At 43.9% G+C, this 21,213-nt stretch overlaps 1 protein-coding gene across 2 annotated transcripts; it reads left to right on the top strand.

Annotated features, from left to right (window-relative positions):
- The first annotated feature begins 387 nt into the window (after positions 1-387).
- On the top strand, positions 388-17,836 carry LOC146059128 (chymotrypsin-like elastase family member 1). Of its 2 annotated transcripts, XM_083171247.1 has the most exons (8): positions 388-451; positions 4,026-4,123; positions 7,950-8,050; positions 12,241-12,366; positions 13,239-13,375; positions 15,842-15,987; positions 16,563-16,712; positions 17,738-17,836. In XM_083171247.1, the coding sequence occupies exons 1-8, from the start codon at positions 412-414 to the stop codon at positions 17,744-17,746; spliced, it is 807 nt and encodes a 268-aa protein (XP_083027373.1). In that variant the 5' UTR covers positions 388-411; the 3' UTR covers positions 17,747-17,836. The 2 variants fall into 2 exon arrangements, with proteins under 2 accessions (XP_083027373.1, XP_083027372.1); XM_083171246.1 differs by lacking the exon at positions 17,738-17,836 and having other exon boundaries at positions 16,563-16,730.
- Positions 17,837-21,213: the final 3,377 nt, after the last annotated feature.

Genomic DNA, 21,213 nt, shown 5'->3' with positions numbered 1-21,213 from the left:
GGAATGATGGACTCGGCCACATGCCCAAGATGTCGTGCAGCAGTGGTAGACCTTATCATTATTTCTTTGGTTGCCCTTTGATTAGAGCATTTTGGCTGAAGGTCAGAACATTTACTACAAACCATTTAATGAATTACGTCCCATTCGGGGACACTTGGGCTATATTTGGCATGCTTCCGGAAGGGCAAAGGGTGAATAAAGGCTGTACAAATCCTTACGTAACAACAAATATATAAATATATATATATATATATATTTGTCCTTCAGGGAAGCTTGGAAACTCATTTGCCACCTGTTTTACCGGCAACACCTGGAGATATTCTCACTATACATTGATGCCTTTTTCAGTGATATAAAAGGGGAGACACTGCTGTTAGGTCTTTACAGAACATTCCCCAGAATCATCTCACAATGCTCAGGCTTCTTGTATTGGCTGCTCTTGTCCTCTGTGGTAAGTTTTATATAAACAATTGAATACTCAATGTATTTCCTGGAAATGTGTTGTTGTTTTTTTTTTAATCACTTTCATACTACTACTGAAAGAATTACCGATAACTAATATTCTTAGAAAAGCACATGAGGAGAGAGGGCCCTGCTCGTTAGAGCTTACATTCTAAAGGGAACCTAGGTTGTATAGTGGTGGCCAAATTCTGAGAGACCCCTTCTCCCTTCCCTCAAGTCCTCTGTTTTCCCTGCTTTTCTCTCGTTCAAAATTACAAACACACTTTATCATGTATTCTAATGCAATGACTTGAGAATTACACAGTTTAGTCCAACTACAGACAGGTGAAAACGTGAAGTCTATCATACATTGTAAAGAGTAAGATGCATTTGTAGGAAAATGGAGGTAGCAGTTCTTTTAGATCAATAAGTTCAAGAAAAAATACCTCACGGGGGGGGGGGGGTGTTTACAAATTACTATTTTTATTGTTTACCTTATTACATCTAAAATAGAACCATTTATATAATGTTTCAAAATTATATTTAACAGTTAAGAGTCCAGGGCCTTCTTAACAGCAATGTGGCCCCTGGGCAAAGCAATGCACTGGGGCCCTTACTCATTCTCCCCTTCTCCCCTCCTAGGGGTGGGGGGTGCTATCAGCAGCAGCTTTGATGTACCACGGGTGGCAGGGGGTGCTCTATCTTCCATTCAACATGTAGGACCTGGAGCAGTAACTTCTGCTAATTACTCCTTTACTGCACAGGTGGTGGGAGGGAGAACACTAACGTGTGGAAGGGGGCACTGAGCTGAATGAAGGGTCCCTTGTAAATTACTTCCAGGGAGGTAGGGGGTGTTTTATACGCAGGGGAGGGTTGGATAATGGAGTGGGCTTAATATTCATCATTTTCCGGTGGAAGGGCAGCTATCGCCATTATCTGGAAATAGATTTATTAGCCTTCAATAGTATAAAAACCTAGAGTCCCAACTTTCAATAGGTGCTGGGGACTTGGGGATCAGAGATCAGGAGCCAAAGCAATCCATTGACAAAAATATAAAGCTGTACACTAGACGTTTGGAGCTGGAGCAGGGATCGGCTGCTGGAAGGCTGATATCTCTGGTTCTGGGCATGATAGAGACTAGTGTCAACAGAAAGGGGAGAGTCACAGCTTTTGGAATATACTATCAGAAAAACTTTACGTTAGAGAGAACCTGAGAAATATGACTGGGAATTGCAATTAACAGGTCGGATGTGGACTGCTGCTTTGAAGTTGGATATCTCCAGTTCCCCAGGGCCGATTTTCAAAATTCTGATATCCCTGGAAAAATGGAATCCTCAGCTATCAGCATAGGGCCCTTATACACCTGGGCCCCTGGGCAATTTCCCATTAAGCCCATACAAAAAGACGGCCCTGCAGTTAGACCAGTGGTTCCCAACCCTGGTCCTCAAGTACCGCCAACAGTGCACGTTTTCCAGGTCACCCAGCAGGTGCACTCATTATTTAGGCACAATTGAAAAGATCACAGGTGGAGCTAATTATAGCACTTGTAATTCTGTGTGGAGACCTGCAAAACATGCACTGTTGGGGGTACCTGAGGACCAGGGTTGGGAACCACTGAGTTAGACTATCGGTTCATTTAAATGCATGAAGAGTAAGCATCTAATTATGCCCACAAAATGATGCAGTGACACTCCCTTCCATATCAGCCCCTATGCACATCATTACATCTACATGTATATTGTCTAGGCTTTAGGAGTTAACATTTATGAAAAATAAACATTTTAAAAGCAAAAAGTAGACCATTATCACATTAGGTAAGCAAGTGAGGGCAATGAATTACTCCATGTTCTCCTGAGAAAGAATCACATCTAACCATTGCAGATTCAAACTGTCCTTAAAAAAAATTCCAAATGGTGGCAGTAGGGCAGAGGTGGTTCGCCAACCTCCCCCCCCCCCCCCCCCCCACCCCTTATATTTAAAAGATGCCAGTAAATGTACTGGGTTGCAGGACCTTGTGTGCCCACCATCTCAGGTTACCATGGGTAGTGTCAGGATTGAGATAATCCTTCTCCCCGCCTCATATTTTCCTCCCCTCTTGTCCCTCATATCCCTCTTTGCCCTTCTCCCAACTCGCAACATCTCCAATATATGTAGGGTTAGTCCAGCAGAACCCCAACATTCAGCAATTTAGGGGTACATTAATGAAATTCCATCTTGGCCTCCCAACCTAAAAATGTTGAAAATCTACTTTAAAACCCACTTTCCCTTAAAAACAACAACATGTTACACATAGCCCCCACAGCAGATATGTCTTCCTCATATGGCTGCTCCTAGGCCTAGTGCAGGACTAGTCTTGGAGTTCTCTGCGCTGCTTATCTGAGAGCATGTTAGAGGGCCACTGTGAAGATGTGTCATTATATTCATGAGAACAATCTTTGCAACCCCCAGACTGATCAGAACAGAGGGGGTTCAGAGCACCCCCAACATGTAAATGTCCTTACACCACACACTTCTAATTACACCAGTTTTTAAACTATTGATCTGTGGAAGCCTTTGTTTTCCAATTTATAAAAAAAAACATTGTGGATTTTACATTGTTTTTTTTAACTGCATAGTTGTATTTGTTAAAATAAACTAGAGATATTAGTATATAAATTCCAAGCTATTTATTATATAAACTGAAACTAAAGACAGTGGCATCACTACACCTTGGCGTGTTACACCAGTGCTATTTTTCAGCTCATTAAATATGACATAATCAGAAACCGGGTTCCTGAACCTGTCCTGGTCCAAAGTGTACTTTCCATAAAATAAGTTTTATTTTAAAGTTCCTTTTGAGCGCCTATTTTCTAAACAATTCTATAAGTATGTATGTATATATATATATATATATATATATATATATATATATATATATATGGTGAATGGGCTGGTCAGCACTCAAGAGGCTGTGCAAATAATTGACAATGATTCAAAGGTTGTGGACTACAACTGAATAACTGTCAATTATTAGCACAGCCTCTTGAGTGCATCCAGCCCATACACCTTATGTTTTCCCCTGCGGGGAGGCTGGCACCAGGAGCAGTTGAATTTGGTTTTATTGAGTGTCGGACCCAACAAATTTGATATATATATAATATTTTTAAATTACTCCAGCCCCAGACCTGGAGTTCCTGAAGCTGTTTTTCAACAAAAAATCGTACTGGGTAACACTAAAATGAGGGCAGCCCAGCATGTTCGGGAACCCTCAAAGTGACTTTAATGTAGGTTGATGAGGTCACACCCCTTTTTGCAAGGCTCCATCCCACTTCATGCAGGTAGCAAGGGGCATCACATAGATCAATGACACCTCTGACTAAAGTATAGACTGAAGTAGCACCAGCCACCGTACCATGAGGGGAAAGTAGAGTTACCAATGAGCATGACTGTTCAAATACGTTATCTGTATTATGACAAAATAAAATATTTTTCGATACAACACTCTCAAATAGTGTTTTAAGAGAGCAAGTAGAAATGAGTGAAACAAATTAAAGGCATGTTTTAAATAAGTAATAATGTTCAATATCTGTTTTCTCTGCCTAAAGGATATTGTCACGAGGATAATATCCAATTTTTGGAAGAAAACCAAAATGGACGTGTGGTAGGAGGAAGTAATGCAGCAAAGAACGCCTGGCCATGGCAGGTGAGTAAGACTTTAGTACACACATGGGGGTTTATTCACTAAGATGGGAGTTCTACTGAAGATGGGATGTGTCCCATAGCAACCAATCAGAATCTGTGTTTCTAGAAGATAATATAATCTGTTTGGTTGCCTATAGCAACATCCCATCTTCAACAGAACTCCCATCTTAGTAAAAAAAACGAAGATTTTACATATGACTTTTAGCTGTGGATCTTATACAGTACATAGAAAATATGCAGAACACTAAACGGATTGTAAACATTATAAGTAACAGCAAAGGAGTGCGCAGCACATTTTATTAGGGGGTGCACCGTCCAAGGAGTGTGCATAGCTCCACCTATTGGGCGAGTCTAACACCACCAATCAGGCATGTCTTCCGTCATCTATTGGCACTCGCTACAATATAAAAAGTCTCTCAGCCACACCATAATCTCCTGCCTATTTCAGTTGTAATCTTCTAATTACTCTCTGTAACAGTACATGCCAATACAGTCATGAACATATATAGATGACGCATGTATTTAGTGATATGACAATGGTCTAGTTCAATTAACAATGCAAACACATATAATTGATTGATGGGCGCTTCTTTAAATGGAATACCGTTCTAAAAAGCAAAAGTCTTTGGTTAAGGGTATTGCTGGTATTGTTAGCAGCAGAGGTTTTCATAAGGGTGGGGTACAGCATTAGGGGGTGCCTGTGCACCCCTAACACTCAATGTGCGCACACCTATGAGTAACAGTTAATATTTAAATGTATTTTTAAAAGAAAATATATCTTTACATAGTGTGTGCTTGCAGTTATTTAAATTTGGCTACTGGACATAAGCGATCAAACAGTTACTAATTATGCCCCATTTACAATGCCGCAGCGGTGTAAAAGGGGTTAACCCTTGTACCTTTAAACAGGACTTCTACCAAGGTCCTGACCAGGGTAGAACACGGGCAAGACCTGGGTAGAGGGCAGTGTAAACAGGTACGCCGGGTCATCCGACCCTGCTCCCGTTTACATCAATTGGGGAAGCCCAATCTCCAGACCGCAGCATCTGCAGGTTGGATGGGGGGCACACATAGCCTCCGCTGATGTCTGCTGTACTCTGCAGACAGCAGCGGAGGCAGGGAGGAGATGAATGGATGCCTGTGTGCGGCATCCATTCACCTCGTGGACGGGGGCTGGGGGGTGCACGGTGCCTGGGGCAGCCCAGCATCTTACCTTGGTGCTGGGCTTGCCCCCAGCACAGCGTTCCATGGATCGGCGCGGCAATCGGCAGTCCCGGCACTTGGAGATTATGTCATCTCCAAGCGCCAGCTCAGGAACCGCCTCCGCCGGGGGGGGCGTGCAGGAGAAATTTGCCAGGGCAGCCACCGGTGTAAAAGTTAACAAACAGCGGATCGCACCCGGGTTGAAGCTGGTTCCAAAAATCTGGGTGCGACCCGGCGTTTTGGTGTAAAAGGGGTATAAGTAACATATCCACAATGGTGCATAACAATGGGACCATGCTGCTTTATTGGCATAATGGTTGTGAGGTTTAAAAAAGAAAGAATGAAGTGCAATCAGACTCCTGCCATATAGCTGCAAATGAATTAATCTTTTTCAAGTGGAGAATGTAATCTGCAATCAGCCAATTACAGTATTATCATCAGTGTGTATTCCACCAAACTGCTCCGATTACAGCAGGACAGTCCCACTATTTTGACAATGTCCCAATTGCATGCCACAGCCTCCCGCTGGTGGGGGGGTGGGTGAGCCAGTGATCACTGTCTCTCTGCTCTGCAAAGCAGCCAATAATCGCTAAATAGATGCTGTACTCAAGACATCTAACAATGAAAGGAGGGAAGCTGGGGGCTGCCCAGCTGATCAAGGTGCGATCTGCACAACCCCAAAATAAAGATGGTGGGGGTCGTGGCACTTTGTCATACCCCTGCTGCATAATGCTCTGCTCCCTCCATCCAAGGCCTAAACCTCTTCCAACCACGGCCTTGCCTCTAGGTCCAGGTTTAGCACATTCAAAAGTTGGGAGGTATGTGTGTGTGTGTGTGTGTGTGTTGTGCATCATGAGCCAGGAACCCTCAAGAGATATAATAAAAACACACTCAATTTTCCCCCAGCACCCTGAATGATACCAGCAACAAGATATAAATCCTATATGGCAACAGAATTCAGAGATCATGGTTACATATATTGCACAAATTTATGTGTAAGCCCCCACGCTGTCGTCAAGGCTTCTCTGTGTATTGGGGGGGGTCCCTACACTATATCTAGGTGCAGGGTGCACACACCAAATTCCAGCATAAGCCAGAATGCCCAGGGCAGCACACCAGTGAAAAAATGATAGCGTCAATAAATATTGGTGTTAGAAAGTGCAACAAAAATAATAAAGTTTAATAAAAAAAATTAAAGAAATACCGGTAGTGTTAGTTAAAGGAATTAGTCAGTGCTACAGTAAGTGTTAATGAATGTAATGGGGTGCCACACTAGGGCCATCCAGCGCAACCAATCCATGGGCACCGCACCCCACATAAGCCTGCTGATAGACACAGCATATCGGGTCTAAGTTACCTTTATAATTAGGTTTACCACCTTTTCTGGACACATACTAATTACACAGGTTTTGTGGCTGTTTAAAACCAGGCAAAATGGATTCTTGAAGTCAGCCAGCCACAGAACCTGTGTAAATAATATGTGTTCGGAATTAAAAGGATGAGGTGGTAACCCTACTTATAATGAATATATTAGTGTATTCATCTTAAATATTTGTTTGCTTCTTCCTTCTGCCATTACAAATCACTAAACATGGTGGCAAGGCCTGTAAGTCAGTGACAGAGCTTGTGAGTGGTAGGCCTTGGTGCAAAGATACAGTATAATGTTGTCCCACTCCTCCACTCCAACCCAAGTTCACAATATGCCACATAGCAGTGGGTGGCAGCAGTAATGCACCTGCTGCACCAATGGTAGTTCCGCCTCTGCTGAAAGTCAGAGGGGGGTATTCAATGTCAGGGGCACGGCTGTCGAGCTAGTGCAACAGCCGTTCTCAGTCAGCTCGCCTGGAGCTCGGCAGTCGGGATTCAATGTCCCGGCCGCCGAGCGGCGAGAAGGGGGCGTGGCCGCGAGTTGATGACGGAAATAGACGAGCTCCGGCCGGTAGCTCGCCTATTTCCGGCTTTTCTCGGCAGAACGAGCCCGACAGCTTGTGATGTCGGGCTCGTTCTGCGCAAAACCCCTGTTCAATGCTGTCGGGGAAGACAGCATTGAATAGGGCCCCGCAGCCATCTCCCCCGTCGGGAGATGGCTGCGGGAGCTCGAATCACATTGCATACCCCCCCTAAGACTTGATCTGCAAGCGAACAAAGTGTAAACAACAACAGCTTCCTTCCAATTCTACAGTACATGGACCTGTGTGTCCCTTAATGAGTATTCAAGTTGGCAAGAAAATGTGCGTTTTGCAGCAACTTTATGTACGCTATTGGGATCAATTATATAAATTTTATTATACATTTAATTGCAGTAACTGTAACTTGGAACAAGCATATTATAGTCTTGTGATCTGCTTAAAGTTTCATATCACTGAACAATGTAACACAAAGATCATAGAACACACCTAGAATGTATGTCTTAAGAATACATTTTAAAATACTGTAGAACAACTTTGTCAAAAGGTTTCTGGAAAAAATGGACATTATGATTTACATTTTAGCACAACTTCAATGCATATGTTTTATTTCAGACTATTATTATGCTTCGCGGAATCAGGTATTAACTATTAAGTATACCCAAGATTTTACTATACAGTGTCATATAGCAATGCTCTGTTATTGTGTTCCACCAGGTATCTCTCCAGTATCTCTCTGGCAGCAGCTGGTACCACACCTGTGGTGCTTCCCTGATCCGTGCTAACCGTGTCCTGACTGCTGCTCACTGCGTGGACAGGTAACGGGCTGGTTTGCTGATTAGAAATATAGAATAGCAGATAAGAACCACATGGCCCACCGTCTGCCCTTTTTTAAACATGTTACCTCAAACCATATTTGATCTTTATTTCTTTGTAAGGATATCAATATGCCTATCCCAAGCATGTTTAAATTGCTCTACTGTATTTGCCTCTACCACCTCTGATGGGAGGCTATTCCACTTATCTACTACTCAAATTTCCCCTGAATCTTCCTCCCTCTAGTTTCCATGCAAGTCCTTGTGTTCTGTTGCTCCTCTTCCTGTGAAGAATGTCTCCCACCTGTACCTTGTTAAAACCCTTGTTTTATTTGAAAGTTTCTATCATGTCCCCCCTTTCCCTTCTCTGCTCTAAAGTATACATATTAAGATATTTTAGTCTTTCCTGGTACATTTTGTGATGTACAGATGGGGCTTGTCCCATCTTTGCAGGGCTGGCGTTTCTAACACCAGCCCCGCCATCACGCCAGCCCCGCCAGGGGGTGCGCGCACGAGACGCTCACGCACCACCTGGGCAACGGAGCCTGCCTCCGGTCCTTGCCGCCTCCCCTGCCGTCTCCGCCCGTCACCGCAGGTACCATTTGCCATCCCGAGCCCCCCCTAACCCTGCCCGTCTCCCTGAAGCAGAGACGGGCAGGGACACGCAGCGTCCCCGCCGAGAGACTGGGATGCGTGTGCGTGTGAGACGCACCCATGTCCCAGTTCAGTGTAGCCCCTGCCGCCGGCACCCCCCAGCAGGGAGGGTCTGGCGAGCCCGGCCAAGGATGGCAGGGGCTACATCTGTAGGCCATGCACCATTTTAGTTGCCCTTCTTAGTAGTCCCTCAAAAGAGCACTAGTTTACTATGTATAGAAAAGCATAACCTAGTTGTTAATATTTTCTAGCTAATGGTACTTACTAACAAGGTGTTACAGACTCACTACTGGACATTGGGCTTATTTCATGTTTGCTCACCATGGACCTTTATTCAGGTCCGTTCGTTCAGACCCCTTCGTTCTCAAGGGGTCTTATGTTTTGCATCTGCACACGCGCAGGGTCATTTCTGTGCATGTGCAGATGCTGGGTGTCTGAACCCACAGCGAACAAACTTTTCGCTGGGAGCCCCGCACCCATCCTTGCAGGTGAAGGGCGGCTGTGCCGGGCGGGTCCATTAGCATATTGGAAGGTCCATCGTTTCATTGACGTTCCCATGAGAACGCTGGGCGTTCTCATGCTAATTCAGCCGTGAGGACATGTGGGGGGCAGGTAGCTGACATCCCTGGATATCAGCTGCCCGCCCACTTCCTCCTGAACGTGCACGCATATGTAAGGTCCCTCAGAGCAACCTTACATATGCATGCAACCATCGAAAGATGTGGGAGGTTCCCACTGACATGCGAATGGAACCATTTGCATGCAGTGCAAACATATGCGCCCTGTGAATGGTGGGCCGGCGTACAAGCATTCGCAGGCCGGGATCTGGTTGACTCGTAAGAATGGCGAATCCGCCATCAACCAGATCCGAGCGAATCAACCAGAATAACCCCCCATGACCGAATATCATACAATGGTGCAATTATTGGCAGACTGGTTGCATGTGCCAATGTGCCTCAGTGATCTCGCTTGGAATGAGGATACCCGAGAAAAGTTAATGACAGGAAAATGCCATTTAGAGATATTCCCAGGGGTCTGAGGGGAACGGTTGGTAAAATGCATGCGTGCCATTGCCATTTTTGGGGCATATACCTGCATTCACCTAAGATCATACAGTATATGCATAGAAACTACTCTGTAATCTGTATATGCTGCAAGTCTGCTTAGCCATAGGGCAACCCTTATGCAGTGTACACACCAGGAACGACGAGGGTACGATCCCACCAATCTAGATCCAATTCCTACCAATTGGATGTAGATTGTATGTTTATTGGGCCCTTTTCTGTTCTGTTCTGTTCCGTTCGGAACGGATGCGCGGCCCCGCGGGTCGGTTGTTATTCAGATCTTACCTGCAGCAGGTAGGATCTGAAAACGACCATACACCCGGGAGCGGGTCGCGATCTGATCGTGAGCGTGAGCGGGTCGGAGGAGACACTGATGACCCGCTCACGATGTGCATCGTGAGCGTGTCGTCCTGATGTGTACCGGGCATTAGTCCCCCAGTTCCCTGTTTTTGTGCAATTATGGATATGTGTACAAATGAGTTTGCAATAGCTCCAGTGGACGTCTCTTCATTTCTGGTTGGCAGCTTCACTTGTTAACAGCAGCTAAACATGAATTAGGCCTGCTGATATACTGTATAGTAAATTAATTATTATTGCTTAAACACTTAAAGAATTACACCGAGGGCCTAATTCCAACCTGTTAGAAAATCTGGGTACACACCGATAGAAATAGCTGCAGATCAACCAATCTGCAGCTATATTTACAGATGGATTGGGCAGCGTGTTCTCCATACACACTGCCCGATCCGTCGGGGCTGACATCCAAAATGGGAGGGCGCAAATCACTGGCGGCTCCCGGCATGGCTGTACGGGCATCGGTGGATCACCCGTACACACAGCACGATGTGCTGATATCATTAGATATATCGGACCTTGCAAAGCCAACGCGATATATCTGTGAACAGCGCTGTTCACATATATATAGCTCGTACACACTGGACGATGATGCATCGATATATTGGCCATTCAATCGAACGGATGATATATATTGGCCAGTGTGTATGCACCTCAAGGCTGCAATTATTTGCAGATGGACAGAACCATGCTGCACTGCAGGTGGGGCATATGTAACATGTGCAGAGAGTTAGATTTGGCTGGGTTGTTTTCAAACTGAGAGAAAAATTGCCAATATTTACCCTGTATTTACCCGGCACAGAAACAAAATAACTCACGCAAATCTAACTCTCTTCGGCCCTTATTCTGGTTGACTACATTCACAGCATTGAAAGTCCCCCAGACGCTGCCCGCCGATCACAGGTCCGCCCGCAACCCCTCACACACTAAGTTAACCTGCACTGTTGCGAATGAATGTTTAACATAAAAATCCATTCACAGCCTATGGGGAAACACCCACATTATTCGATGGTCGCCGACCATCGAATGATTTGGAAGGTGGAAGGATCTGGATACGTCTCTATCTAACCAGACAGTGATGTACAGCTAAACATACAGGCTTTGTAGAAATATAGTTTGTAGCAGTTATAACTGTAGTATCAACCTGCGGCCATCTGTGGACAACACCACTTTTCTCTTCTGAAGTAATTTCACACTTATCTTTCTATGAGAGTATAGTTTGCATACCCTCCAACTGTACCGATTTACCCGGTACAGTACCGTTCTTGAACGGCCTGTACCGGATAAATTCCCCTGTACCGATTGTACCTACTTTTAAGCTTCAGCCGCAGCACCTCTCAGTCTCAGCCGCGGGGACTCTGGGAGCTGTAGTTTCCAACTGCCGGCTATTCCCCAGGGAGCTTGAGGGGGAGCTGGCAAACAAAACTACAACTCCCAAGGTGCACCAAGGAGGGACACGGCCGGCCCGCCTCCTGCTCGGGGTAGACTCTGGAGAACGTGCTGTCTGGAGTGTGCACTGTGCAGGGCAGCAGGTTCAATAAATCACAGCAGGAGAGGGCCAGCGCTGGGCGGGGGACGTGGAGCAGGGCAGGTAAAGTGATCATTCTCCACTCTCGCACACACAGGAATTGAACATATGGCCATGCCCCCTTTTCCATAGCCACGCCCCTCTCTGATACATTTTTTTTATTTGCACCGATTCCTGACCCTCACATGTTGGTGGGTATGTACTGTAGTTTGTAATGCTATGGATCCCTATAAATGGATCTGCACTGTTATGCTAGTTAAATAGATGCTTGAGGCCCTATCGACCCACCCCATACTAAAGGCATTATTATCACTGGTTCCTTAAACTGTTGAAGATATTTGGGTTCATATTTTAGAAAATAACAGACCATGGGCGAGATGTTCTAAGCTTGTAAAGTAATAAAATGGAGAGTGATAAACAACCAGCCAATCAGCTACTACCTGACATTTTGCAAACACAGCCTGTGAGATTACAGGTAGGAGCTGATTGGCTGGCTGTTTATCACTCTCCATTTTATCACTTTTCAAGCTTAGTACATCCGGCCCTATATGCACAGAAAATACCATGTTCCTTCTTCTCATCCTCTGTAACAGAGTAGTCTCCTTCCGTGTGGCTCTGGGAGAACACAGCCTGAGTGCCAATGACGGCACTGAACAGTACATTTCCGTGTCCTCCATCAGGAAGCATGCCAGCTGGAATACCAATAATGTTGCTGCAGGGTAAGAAACTATAATAGGAAAAGTTTATCATAGTTACTGTAACTAAGATGTTGCATTCTTGTTAAAGATAATAGAATATCGGCACTAGGCAAAATATACAAAATAATCATTGTCAGATGCTTGCACAGTTTTACTGACTACATGGGTTTATGAAGCTTTGCTGTCTGCTAGGTTACTGAATTGCAATGTGCTTTCAAAGTAGAACTAGTCAATGCCCCAAAACAGGTCACTACGTCGCAGAGAAGGGTGATTGTGCTGTTTTCTTCAAGGACAGTTTTTTTTTTTTTAATATTCATTTATTTAAAAATATATATACACGTGTATATACACGCTTCGGTATTGCAACCCAATAGCACTTCAGCTGTGGTCCTAAAACAATGCATTGACTGACAATAATATCCTACATCAGGAGGAACGTTATTGTGCATGGTGAAAATACATTCATACAGCCGATGTAGGTAGTTAATTGCCCTAAATGGTTTTTCTTCAATGGCTGATTTTGTGCCATCAATGAAAGTGAACCAAAGGTTTTCCATCGTTGACGGCAGAGAAGGTGGCATTTATTTTAGTGTTTATCCTTCCCCCCTTCAAGATGGGCGACCACTCACCATGTTCCATCTACCACGGAGAACCAGTGTCTGCACTGTGAGTGTGTGTGTGCGTGTGTGTGTGTGATGGCCATCAATATGATGTAAACCATCAATGGATCACCACTGATAGTTTTCTGCCATTGATGTGAAACACTGATGTCGCCATTGAAGGGAGACCCTTTGCTGGCCATCCCCATCCAGTGATTGATCATAGTCATCTAAGTGCTTGAGATTATAAATGTTTCATTATTGAAAATGTCCCTATATTTGTCTTTTTTGCAGCAATGATATTGCCATCCTCTGGCTGGCCTCCAGCGCCACTCTGAATACTGCTGTGAAGGTGGCTACCCTGCCCGCTAGTGGTGTTACCCTTGCAAACAACTACAACTGCGTTGTTACAGGCTGGGGAAGACTCTCCAGTAAGTGCACAGCCTTCTCTGTAAAATGGGATAGATTTGACTGCAAAAGGCAGAAGAGCAATAGAATGTTTTTAGGAAAGTATATGCCTGGGTTTTGTATTGTTAAATATCTAGACCAGTGGTTCTCAAACTGTGGGTCCTGACCCCAAAGTGGGTCCCAACCTTCTCAGCATGGGGTCGCGACTCCATGTTGCTGACCATCAGGCTGATGACTTTTCTAATCTCAGTCAGTGATTCAAGGAGTCTGAAAAATCTGTTCAATTGTCTGTTATACTTTATAGAAAAGGGAAGTGGAGAGGGGGATGTTGAGAGTTGTATCCACACTGGTCAGTGGTCACACCCCACTGTGGTTAACTTTGATGGGTATTTGGTCTATGTTGTCTGCAAGAAAATTGGTGAGAGATCCTATATTGGATACATGGGTCCTAGACATCTAATGAATTAGAAATATCTGTTTATTGGACCACCAGTGGTGCCCCCTGAGTATGGGTAGTATTATGTAAATACTGTTTCCAAAGGAGGAAAAGAGAGGAAAGATATACTCTGGGTGGGGGCACTCTTATCTCACAGACTGTGGTTAGGCTATTGTTACACCTGTTTAAAACATGATATTTATTTTGAACATCATTAAAAATATATGTTTACAACCTTAATGGATATTCCTTGTCTTGTCTCAGTGCTGTGCAAAATTATGTTATAATGGTTGGTATCAATCAGGTTGGTACCTGGTAGCTGCAGAAAAAATTGCAATTTTAATATGGACCTAGTGTGATCCTCATATTACCCAGGGTTAATACCATTGTGTAGGTAATGGTTGTGGGAATTTTAATCATTGGTCACATAAAAAAATAAACAATAAACAAAAAGGTGTTTTGCTTTTCTGAGATGGGTACGACCAGTATGTGAGCAGGTAATAGAATTATACTGCTCAGACAGTGATATAGATGATAATTGCAAGAGGTTATTTCAAGCAAGAAGGGCTATAATAGCATGTAGCTTGGTATGCTGTCAGCACAATAACGATAAGGGGTGGGGGTCCGCTGGATACGTCCAGCAGTTACCTTAGTCCCTGGGATCTTGTGCGCTGAGAGCCGCAAGCAGCCGCCGTGTCGTTCGTTTGCTGGTCTTTCCCCATCTGTCAGTTGTGCGCCGGTCATGTGTGTGCACCACGTGATCGTCAGGTCCCGACGTACGTTTCACTGGGCGCTTGTTCACGGGAACAAGCGCCCAGCAAAACATACGTCGGGACCTGCCGATCACGTGGTGCACACACGTGACCGGCGCACAGCTGACAGACGGGGACAGACCAGCAAACGAACAACACGGCGGCTGCTTGCGGCTCTCAGCGCACAAGATCCCACCCCTTATCGTTATTGTGCTGACAGCATACCAAGCTACATGCTATTATAGCCCTTCTTGCTTGAAATAACCTCTTGCAATTATCATCTATATCGCTGTCTGAGCAGTATAATTCTATTACCTGCTCACATACTGGTCGTACCCATCTCAGAAAAGCAAAACACCTTTTTGTTTATTGTTTATTTTTTATGTGACCAATGATTAAAATTCCCACAACCATTACCTACACAATGGTATTAACCCTGGGTAATATGAGGATCACACTAGGTCCATATTAAAATTGCAATTTTTTCTGCAGCTACCAGGTACCAACCTGTTGATACCAACCATTATAACATAATTTTGCACAGCACTGAGACGAGACAAGACAAGGAATATCCATTAAGGTTGTAAACATATATTTTTAATGATGTTCAAAATAAATATCATGTCTTAAACAGGTGTAACAATAGCCTAACCACAGTCTGTGAGATAAGAGTGCCGCCACCCAGAGTATATCTTTCCTCTTTTTTCCTCCCTTGGAAACAGTATTTACACAATTGTCTGTTATATTAGATGTAATTGTGTACCCCCACGATACTGCCATGTATGTGCTGTCTGCTGACTACACATGTGATATGATGAACTTCAGCAGTAACTTGCTGTGGTCCTGTAATTATTTTTATTATCTGATGGGGTCCCTGAGCAAATTAGTTTGAGGACCCCTGATCTAGAACATTGTCAGAAACATAAGAACAATAAAAGAGCAATATTTATTGTTATAAAGAATGGTGAAAAACTGCACTATAAGGGGGTAAATCTACTAAGATGGGAGTTCAATTGAAGATGGGATGTTGCCCATAGCAACATTCTACTTCTAATTTATTTAGAATTTTCTAGAAGATAATATATCAGATCTAAGAGGCAACATCCCATCTTCAATAGATTTCCCATATTAGTAAATTTACCCATATGAATGAATACAAATTAGATAAAAAAGAAACAGGGAATAATTCAGCAGTTTCATCTCTGTCTCTATAGAGCACACAATATTGCTTAATGTTAAAAAATGAATACCACTATATTGTTTTTATTATTTTCATGGCATGCACTTATCTTTCTCTGCAGCTAATGGATCTGCAGCCACCATCCTCCAGCAGGTATCTCTGCCCGTTGTTGCCCACGCAACCTGCTCTACTAGTGCCTGGTGGGGCGCAACTGTCAAGACTACCATGATCTGTGCTGGTGGTGATGGAGTCAAATCTTCCTGCAATGTAACTTCAATCTACTTATATTCTCATAGACCTAGAAATATATAAATATCACACAGTTAAACTTAAATCTGGTAGAGAATATAATACATAATTGGTAAGATAATTATTTATTCCCAGTTTCTTATATAGCGCACACATATTCCGCAGCGCTTTACAGAGTATATTTGAACATTCACATCAGTCTCTGCCCCAGTGAAGCTTCCAATCTATATTCCCTACCACATGTACACGTGCACACAGACATTCTAGGGTTAATTTTGTTGGGAGCCAATTAACCTACCAGTATATTTTTGGATTGTGGGAGGAAACCAGAGTACCGAGAGGAAACTCACGCAAGCATGGGGTGAATATATAAACTCCACACAGTTAGGGCCATGGTGGGAATCAATCACATGACATCAGTGCTGTGAGGCAGTAAAGCTAACCATTACTCCATCCAAGATAAGAAGGATTAGTTCATGTTCTATACTATCCGTCAAGATAAATACTAATTGAACAAAATTATGAAGCAGTGTAATTACAGTACTGTTGTATTATTGTGTAATAATAATTATCTTTGTCTTTGTTTTCTTCAGGGTGATTCTGGTGGACCCCTCAACTGCGCTGTCGGAGGTGTGTACCAGGTCCATGGTATTGTCAGCTTTGGATCCTCTCTTGGATGCAACTACTACCAGAAACCATCAGTGTTCACCAGAGTCTCTGCTTTCACTTCCTGGATCAACAGCGTGAGTGACCTATCATGAATGTTCTACATAACTGTGCTTTACTTCTTACGTCATAATAGAAATACAACCGGCTGTTATTGCACATCCTGTATATAATAGCTGGGAACTGTGGCATAATTGGAACATAAATGATAGTGAAGTACAGTAAAGTGATATAGGATATCACAGGTGATAAACAATATCGGTATTACCAACAGTAGCATACAGTGGGAGATGTATCAAATCTTACAGAAAGATAAAGTGGAGGAGTTGCCCAAAGAAACCAGTCAGTTTCTAAAGCTATACACACTATCCAACCTTCAGGCCAATCTGTAGATAATTGGATAGTATATGCATGCGGGAGCATTAGGGCCAGATGTACAAAGCTTGAGAAGTGATAAAATGAAGAGTGATTAATAACGAGCCAATCAGCAACTAACTGCTACAGTATGTCACAGGCTGGGTATGAAAAATGACAGGTAGGAGCTGATTGGTTGGAGGTTTATTACTCTACATTTTATCACTTTTCAAGGTTTAGTACATCTCGCCCTTAGAAAGCTTTAGCCAATAAATGCTCAAAATGCTTCTGATTGGGTAGAACGAAATAGTATATGTGCTGCGGGGACCAGGCGAGGTACCGGTATTGGCTGGCACACGACAACTAAAGGTGGGCCACTGTTATGAGATAGTAGAATTAGACTTGCCTGCAAAGTCTATTTCTACTTGCAGTACCAACACTGCCGGGCCATGCATCGTATCGACATCGGATACGACTAAACACGCGATTGTGCATAGCTTGCTATCGATTTTGACTACATAGCCAAAATCAATGCCAAAATCCCAGTGTGTACGCACCTTTAGTCATTATTCTTTTTTTATTGCTTACTAAAAGCTACGAAAATGAAGTGATATCTAAAATTCAGCTTTTGGGGTGTTTGTGTCTACACTACTGTTGTACAAGTGACTATGATATATCTGCTACCTGTTAAGAGTCCAATATTGTACATGGGAATGTGCTCTAAAAATATATTTTCTTCTTTTTTCAGAACGTCTAAATGTATCGCACCATTTTTCCTGGAGAGAATTCTGGAAAAAACAATAATACATAACATATATATTTTTCTGAATAAGAATAATAATTTGCTAATAAATAATTTATCCACAGCAAACATGTGTCAATCCTTTGATCCGTATGTGAAACGCAGCATTATACCAATGGAATCACACTCATTAACAGTACTAGGCATATTTAGTGATCCTGTAAGATTGTTGACTTATTCATTTTTAAGGGATGTACACACAGTGCGGTTGCCTTGCTATTCGATCCCAATTCAATCGGGAACGAATCAGGATTGAATCGCACTGCAAGGCAAATGCATTCGATTTGGACTTTATCGTACAGATCTGTACTATAGAGTCTGGCCTGCGCAGTCTATTTTTCTATTAGATTTCAATGCCACTGGGCCACACATCGGGGCAATTATTAGTAAACTGTGCATGCGCAAGAGCTGCTTCGCGCATGCGTGACTGAGGTTAGTGAACAAAGATGGCTACTTTTTTCCTTAACTAGCCATTCAGAAGATGATTGACAAGACGTAGGCCTCTAGGGGTGGTAACTGACTGTTTAGTGGGAGTGTCAGGGAAAACGCTGAGTGCGTGAGAATAAAATGCTGGGTATGCCTCGGAAAATGCAGGCATGCCCAAGCGTTTCCCAGATGTGCCCCTGTTCATCTCAGCTGCCGAGTAAGTCCGGGGCTACGTGGCGGCTGCGATGACTGGTGCCCAGTGGAACATTCGATGGTGAGCAGCTTCTGACAGGATTTGGACATATTTGCTCGGGAGCGAATGGATGTGCAGCCGTATACATTCACTTGCACAGCAAGCACATTAATTCGCAAGGCGGGATTTCATTGAAGTGGGGCGGAGGCTAAACTGATCACTGGCTGTGAATACTAATACATTAATCTTAAGAAATGATGTATTATTATTATTATTATTATTATCCTTTATTTATATGTGCCACAAAGGTTCTGCAGCGCCTAACAATACACAAATGAGTAAAAACCGATAATGAATTAAAGTACAAGTCAATTTAGGACAAGTACAAGTACATGGTAAATATGGATAGTTGCATCAGGGGACAGGACACTGCAGCAATCATCAGGGTGGCAGAGGTTTATATATTCTAAGAAAGGCACATGAGGAGAGAGGGCCCTGCTCGTGAGAGCTTACATTCTAAAGCAGAGAGTTAGACAGACGGGGGACACAGAAGGGGTAGAAGTGAGCATAAACAGAAGGTTAGGATGAGAGTTTCCAGTATTATCAGCATAGATATAACAGTGGAAGTCGAGTGAGCAAATGAGCTCACCCAGAGAGGACATGTAGAGATAGAGAAGAAGAGGACCAAGAATAAAAGGTACTTGTGTATTTTGGCGGCACCCATCGCATCGCATACCATAACGCATACGATGCGATGCGATTTCGTTCGATAGTGTACGATGGCATACAATTTTCAAATTGTATGGCAGTGTACATGGCATACAATGCCATACGATGCGATGCGATTAAACATTGTATAAGCACACTAATGGGTGCTTATACAATGTTAAGCACCCTAATGGGTGCTTACAATGTTAAATGCACCCCCACGCCACCCCCCCACTATAAACGCGAACCCGAAGCGTGGCGAGCGCAGCGAGCCCGCGAGGGGCGGCGGTACGCGTCCTACGACCTTTTCATACCCCCACTATCCACGTCGGCGTGGAGTTGAGAATAGAATAGTGTGGCGAGCGCAGCGAGCCACCGAGCCCAAAGCGTGGCGAGGGGACGCAGATACCTGTGAAGCCCGCGAAGGGACGCGTTTACCTGTGAAGGTATCCGCGTCCCCTCGCCACGCTTTGGGCTCGGTGGCTCGCTGCGCTCGCCACACTATTCTATTCTCAACTCCACGCCGACGTGGATAGTGGGGGTATGAAAAGGTCGGAGGACGCGTACCGCTGCCCCTCGCGGGCTTGCTGCGCTCGCCACGCTTCGGGTTCATGTTTATAGTGGGGGGGTGGCGTGGGGGTGCATTTAACATTGTAAGCACCCATTAGGGTGCTCAAAAGCTTAGGGTGCTTATACGATTTTTCATCGTATAGGGGGTCAAAATCGCATCGCATCGCATGCCATCCGGTACATGGCATGCGATGCGATGCGTTCATCGTACGATGTACATCGGGGGCGACGCTATAATACACAAGTACCGAATAAAATGTTGGGGCATACTTGCCTACCCTCCTGCATTCTGCAGGAGACTCCCTGAAATAGTAGCAATCTCCCTCTCTCCCTCATTAGTCTAGCAATCTCCCTCATTTCACCTGGCCCACATTACACTGTTACATTTTTGGGGTAAAAACGGAATTAGAGACAGATATTTACATTGAATCATCAGCGCCATTTTCCAGTAGCTCTTACTAGCTGCTTTGGGGCTCATCTACATTTGGATATAAGTCATTTTAAAATATTCCTCTCAGATGTAGCAGTACACACCCACGCTTCTAGGTGCCACGTTCACAATCTTTTTTCACAATCTCTCCTTATATGGAACTAGACACGCCCTTTGGGTGGAGCCTGACACGTCCCCTCGATGGGGCGCTGTGCAAAATTCTCCTGCCAACTATAAACTCCCTGAAATTGTTTTTCAAAAGTATGTGTTGGGGGACACCTACTTTCAATGGAGGAGCACGAGAGGTGAAGTCATTAGAGGTACAGCTGTGCATTTTCAAAACTGACAGTGCAAATACAAGCATTAACAGTGATAGTCAAAGTTTTAGCAGATGTAAAAATGGTGATATTACAACTGAATAGCCAGATTAAGCAGCCAGGGGTAATATGTTGTTAGTGTGAAGTGAGCTCACTCAAACAGTTTTCAGAGTTGCTGTTGTTTTCTGTCCTTTTGTGTCACTTCAGTGTAACGCCAGTATAATGCTGCAGTTATGTTTAAATTATGCCGCACTTTAAAAATTATGCACACAGCTACACCATGCACACAGCCTGAATGGCTCACAGCCTATGTAATGAGTCTTAAATGCAGAAAGAATGCATGTGCACTCATTAATTGGACTCAACCCATCCAATCCCCAAACCCCATGAATGGTAATAAAAGTGGCTTACCCATAACCCATGGCATTCCAAGATACCGAGTTGGTTGTCAGTTTCCTTCAGTTTCTACATTTTATACCAGGAACGATAACCATCTTTATGAGGTCATAAAATCGGAACCATTGAGTTGTTGATCATGTATGGTATCTTTGCTCATTTTCCTGTGTGCCTGAATAGGGTGCAAAGAAAAATATTTGAAGACGGATTACCACACAGCACCTTTACAACCATCCCGTAGTCACACCGGAAGGGTCACAGATAAATTACATGTTTGCAGCCCAGCGATTAGGTAGGCCCACTAGGGTGAACTCCCACCCTTGTGCACGGCTGCAAATGTGATCGCAGCTGTGCAAAGAGGGGGGAATTCATTTGCAATCAC

This window comes from Crinia signifera, chromosome 2, assembly GCF_055691185.1.
Source record: "Crinia signifera chromosome 2, ASM5569118v1, whole genome shotgun sequence".
In the NCBI taxonomy this organism is placed as follows: Eukaryota; Metazoa; Chordata; class Amphibia; order Anura; family Myobatrachidae; genus Crinia; species Crinia signifera.
This window is presented reverse-complemented; position numbering and strand designations above follow the sequence as displayed.

Coding starts and splice junctions, on each gene's coding strand:
- LOC146059128 (XM_083171246.1), top strand. CDS start 412: ATGCTCAGGCTTCTTGTATTGGCTGCTCTTGTCCTCTGTG. Junction 8,051..12,240: donor GCTGCTCACTGCGTGGACAG/GTAACGGGCTGG, acceptor CCTCTGTAACAG/AGTAGTCTCCTTCCGTGTGG. Junction 13,376..15,841: donor AGGCTGGGGAAGACTCTCCA/GTAAGTGCACAG, acceptor CTTTCTCTGCAG/CTAATGGATCTGCAGCCACC.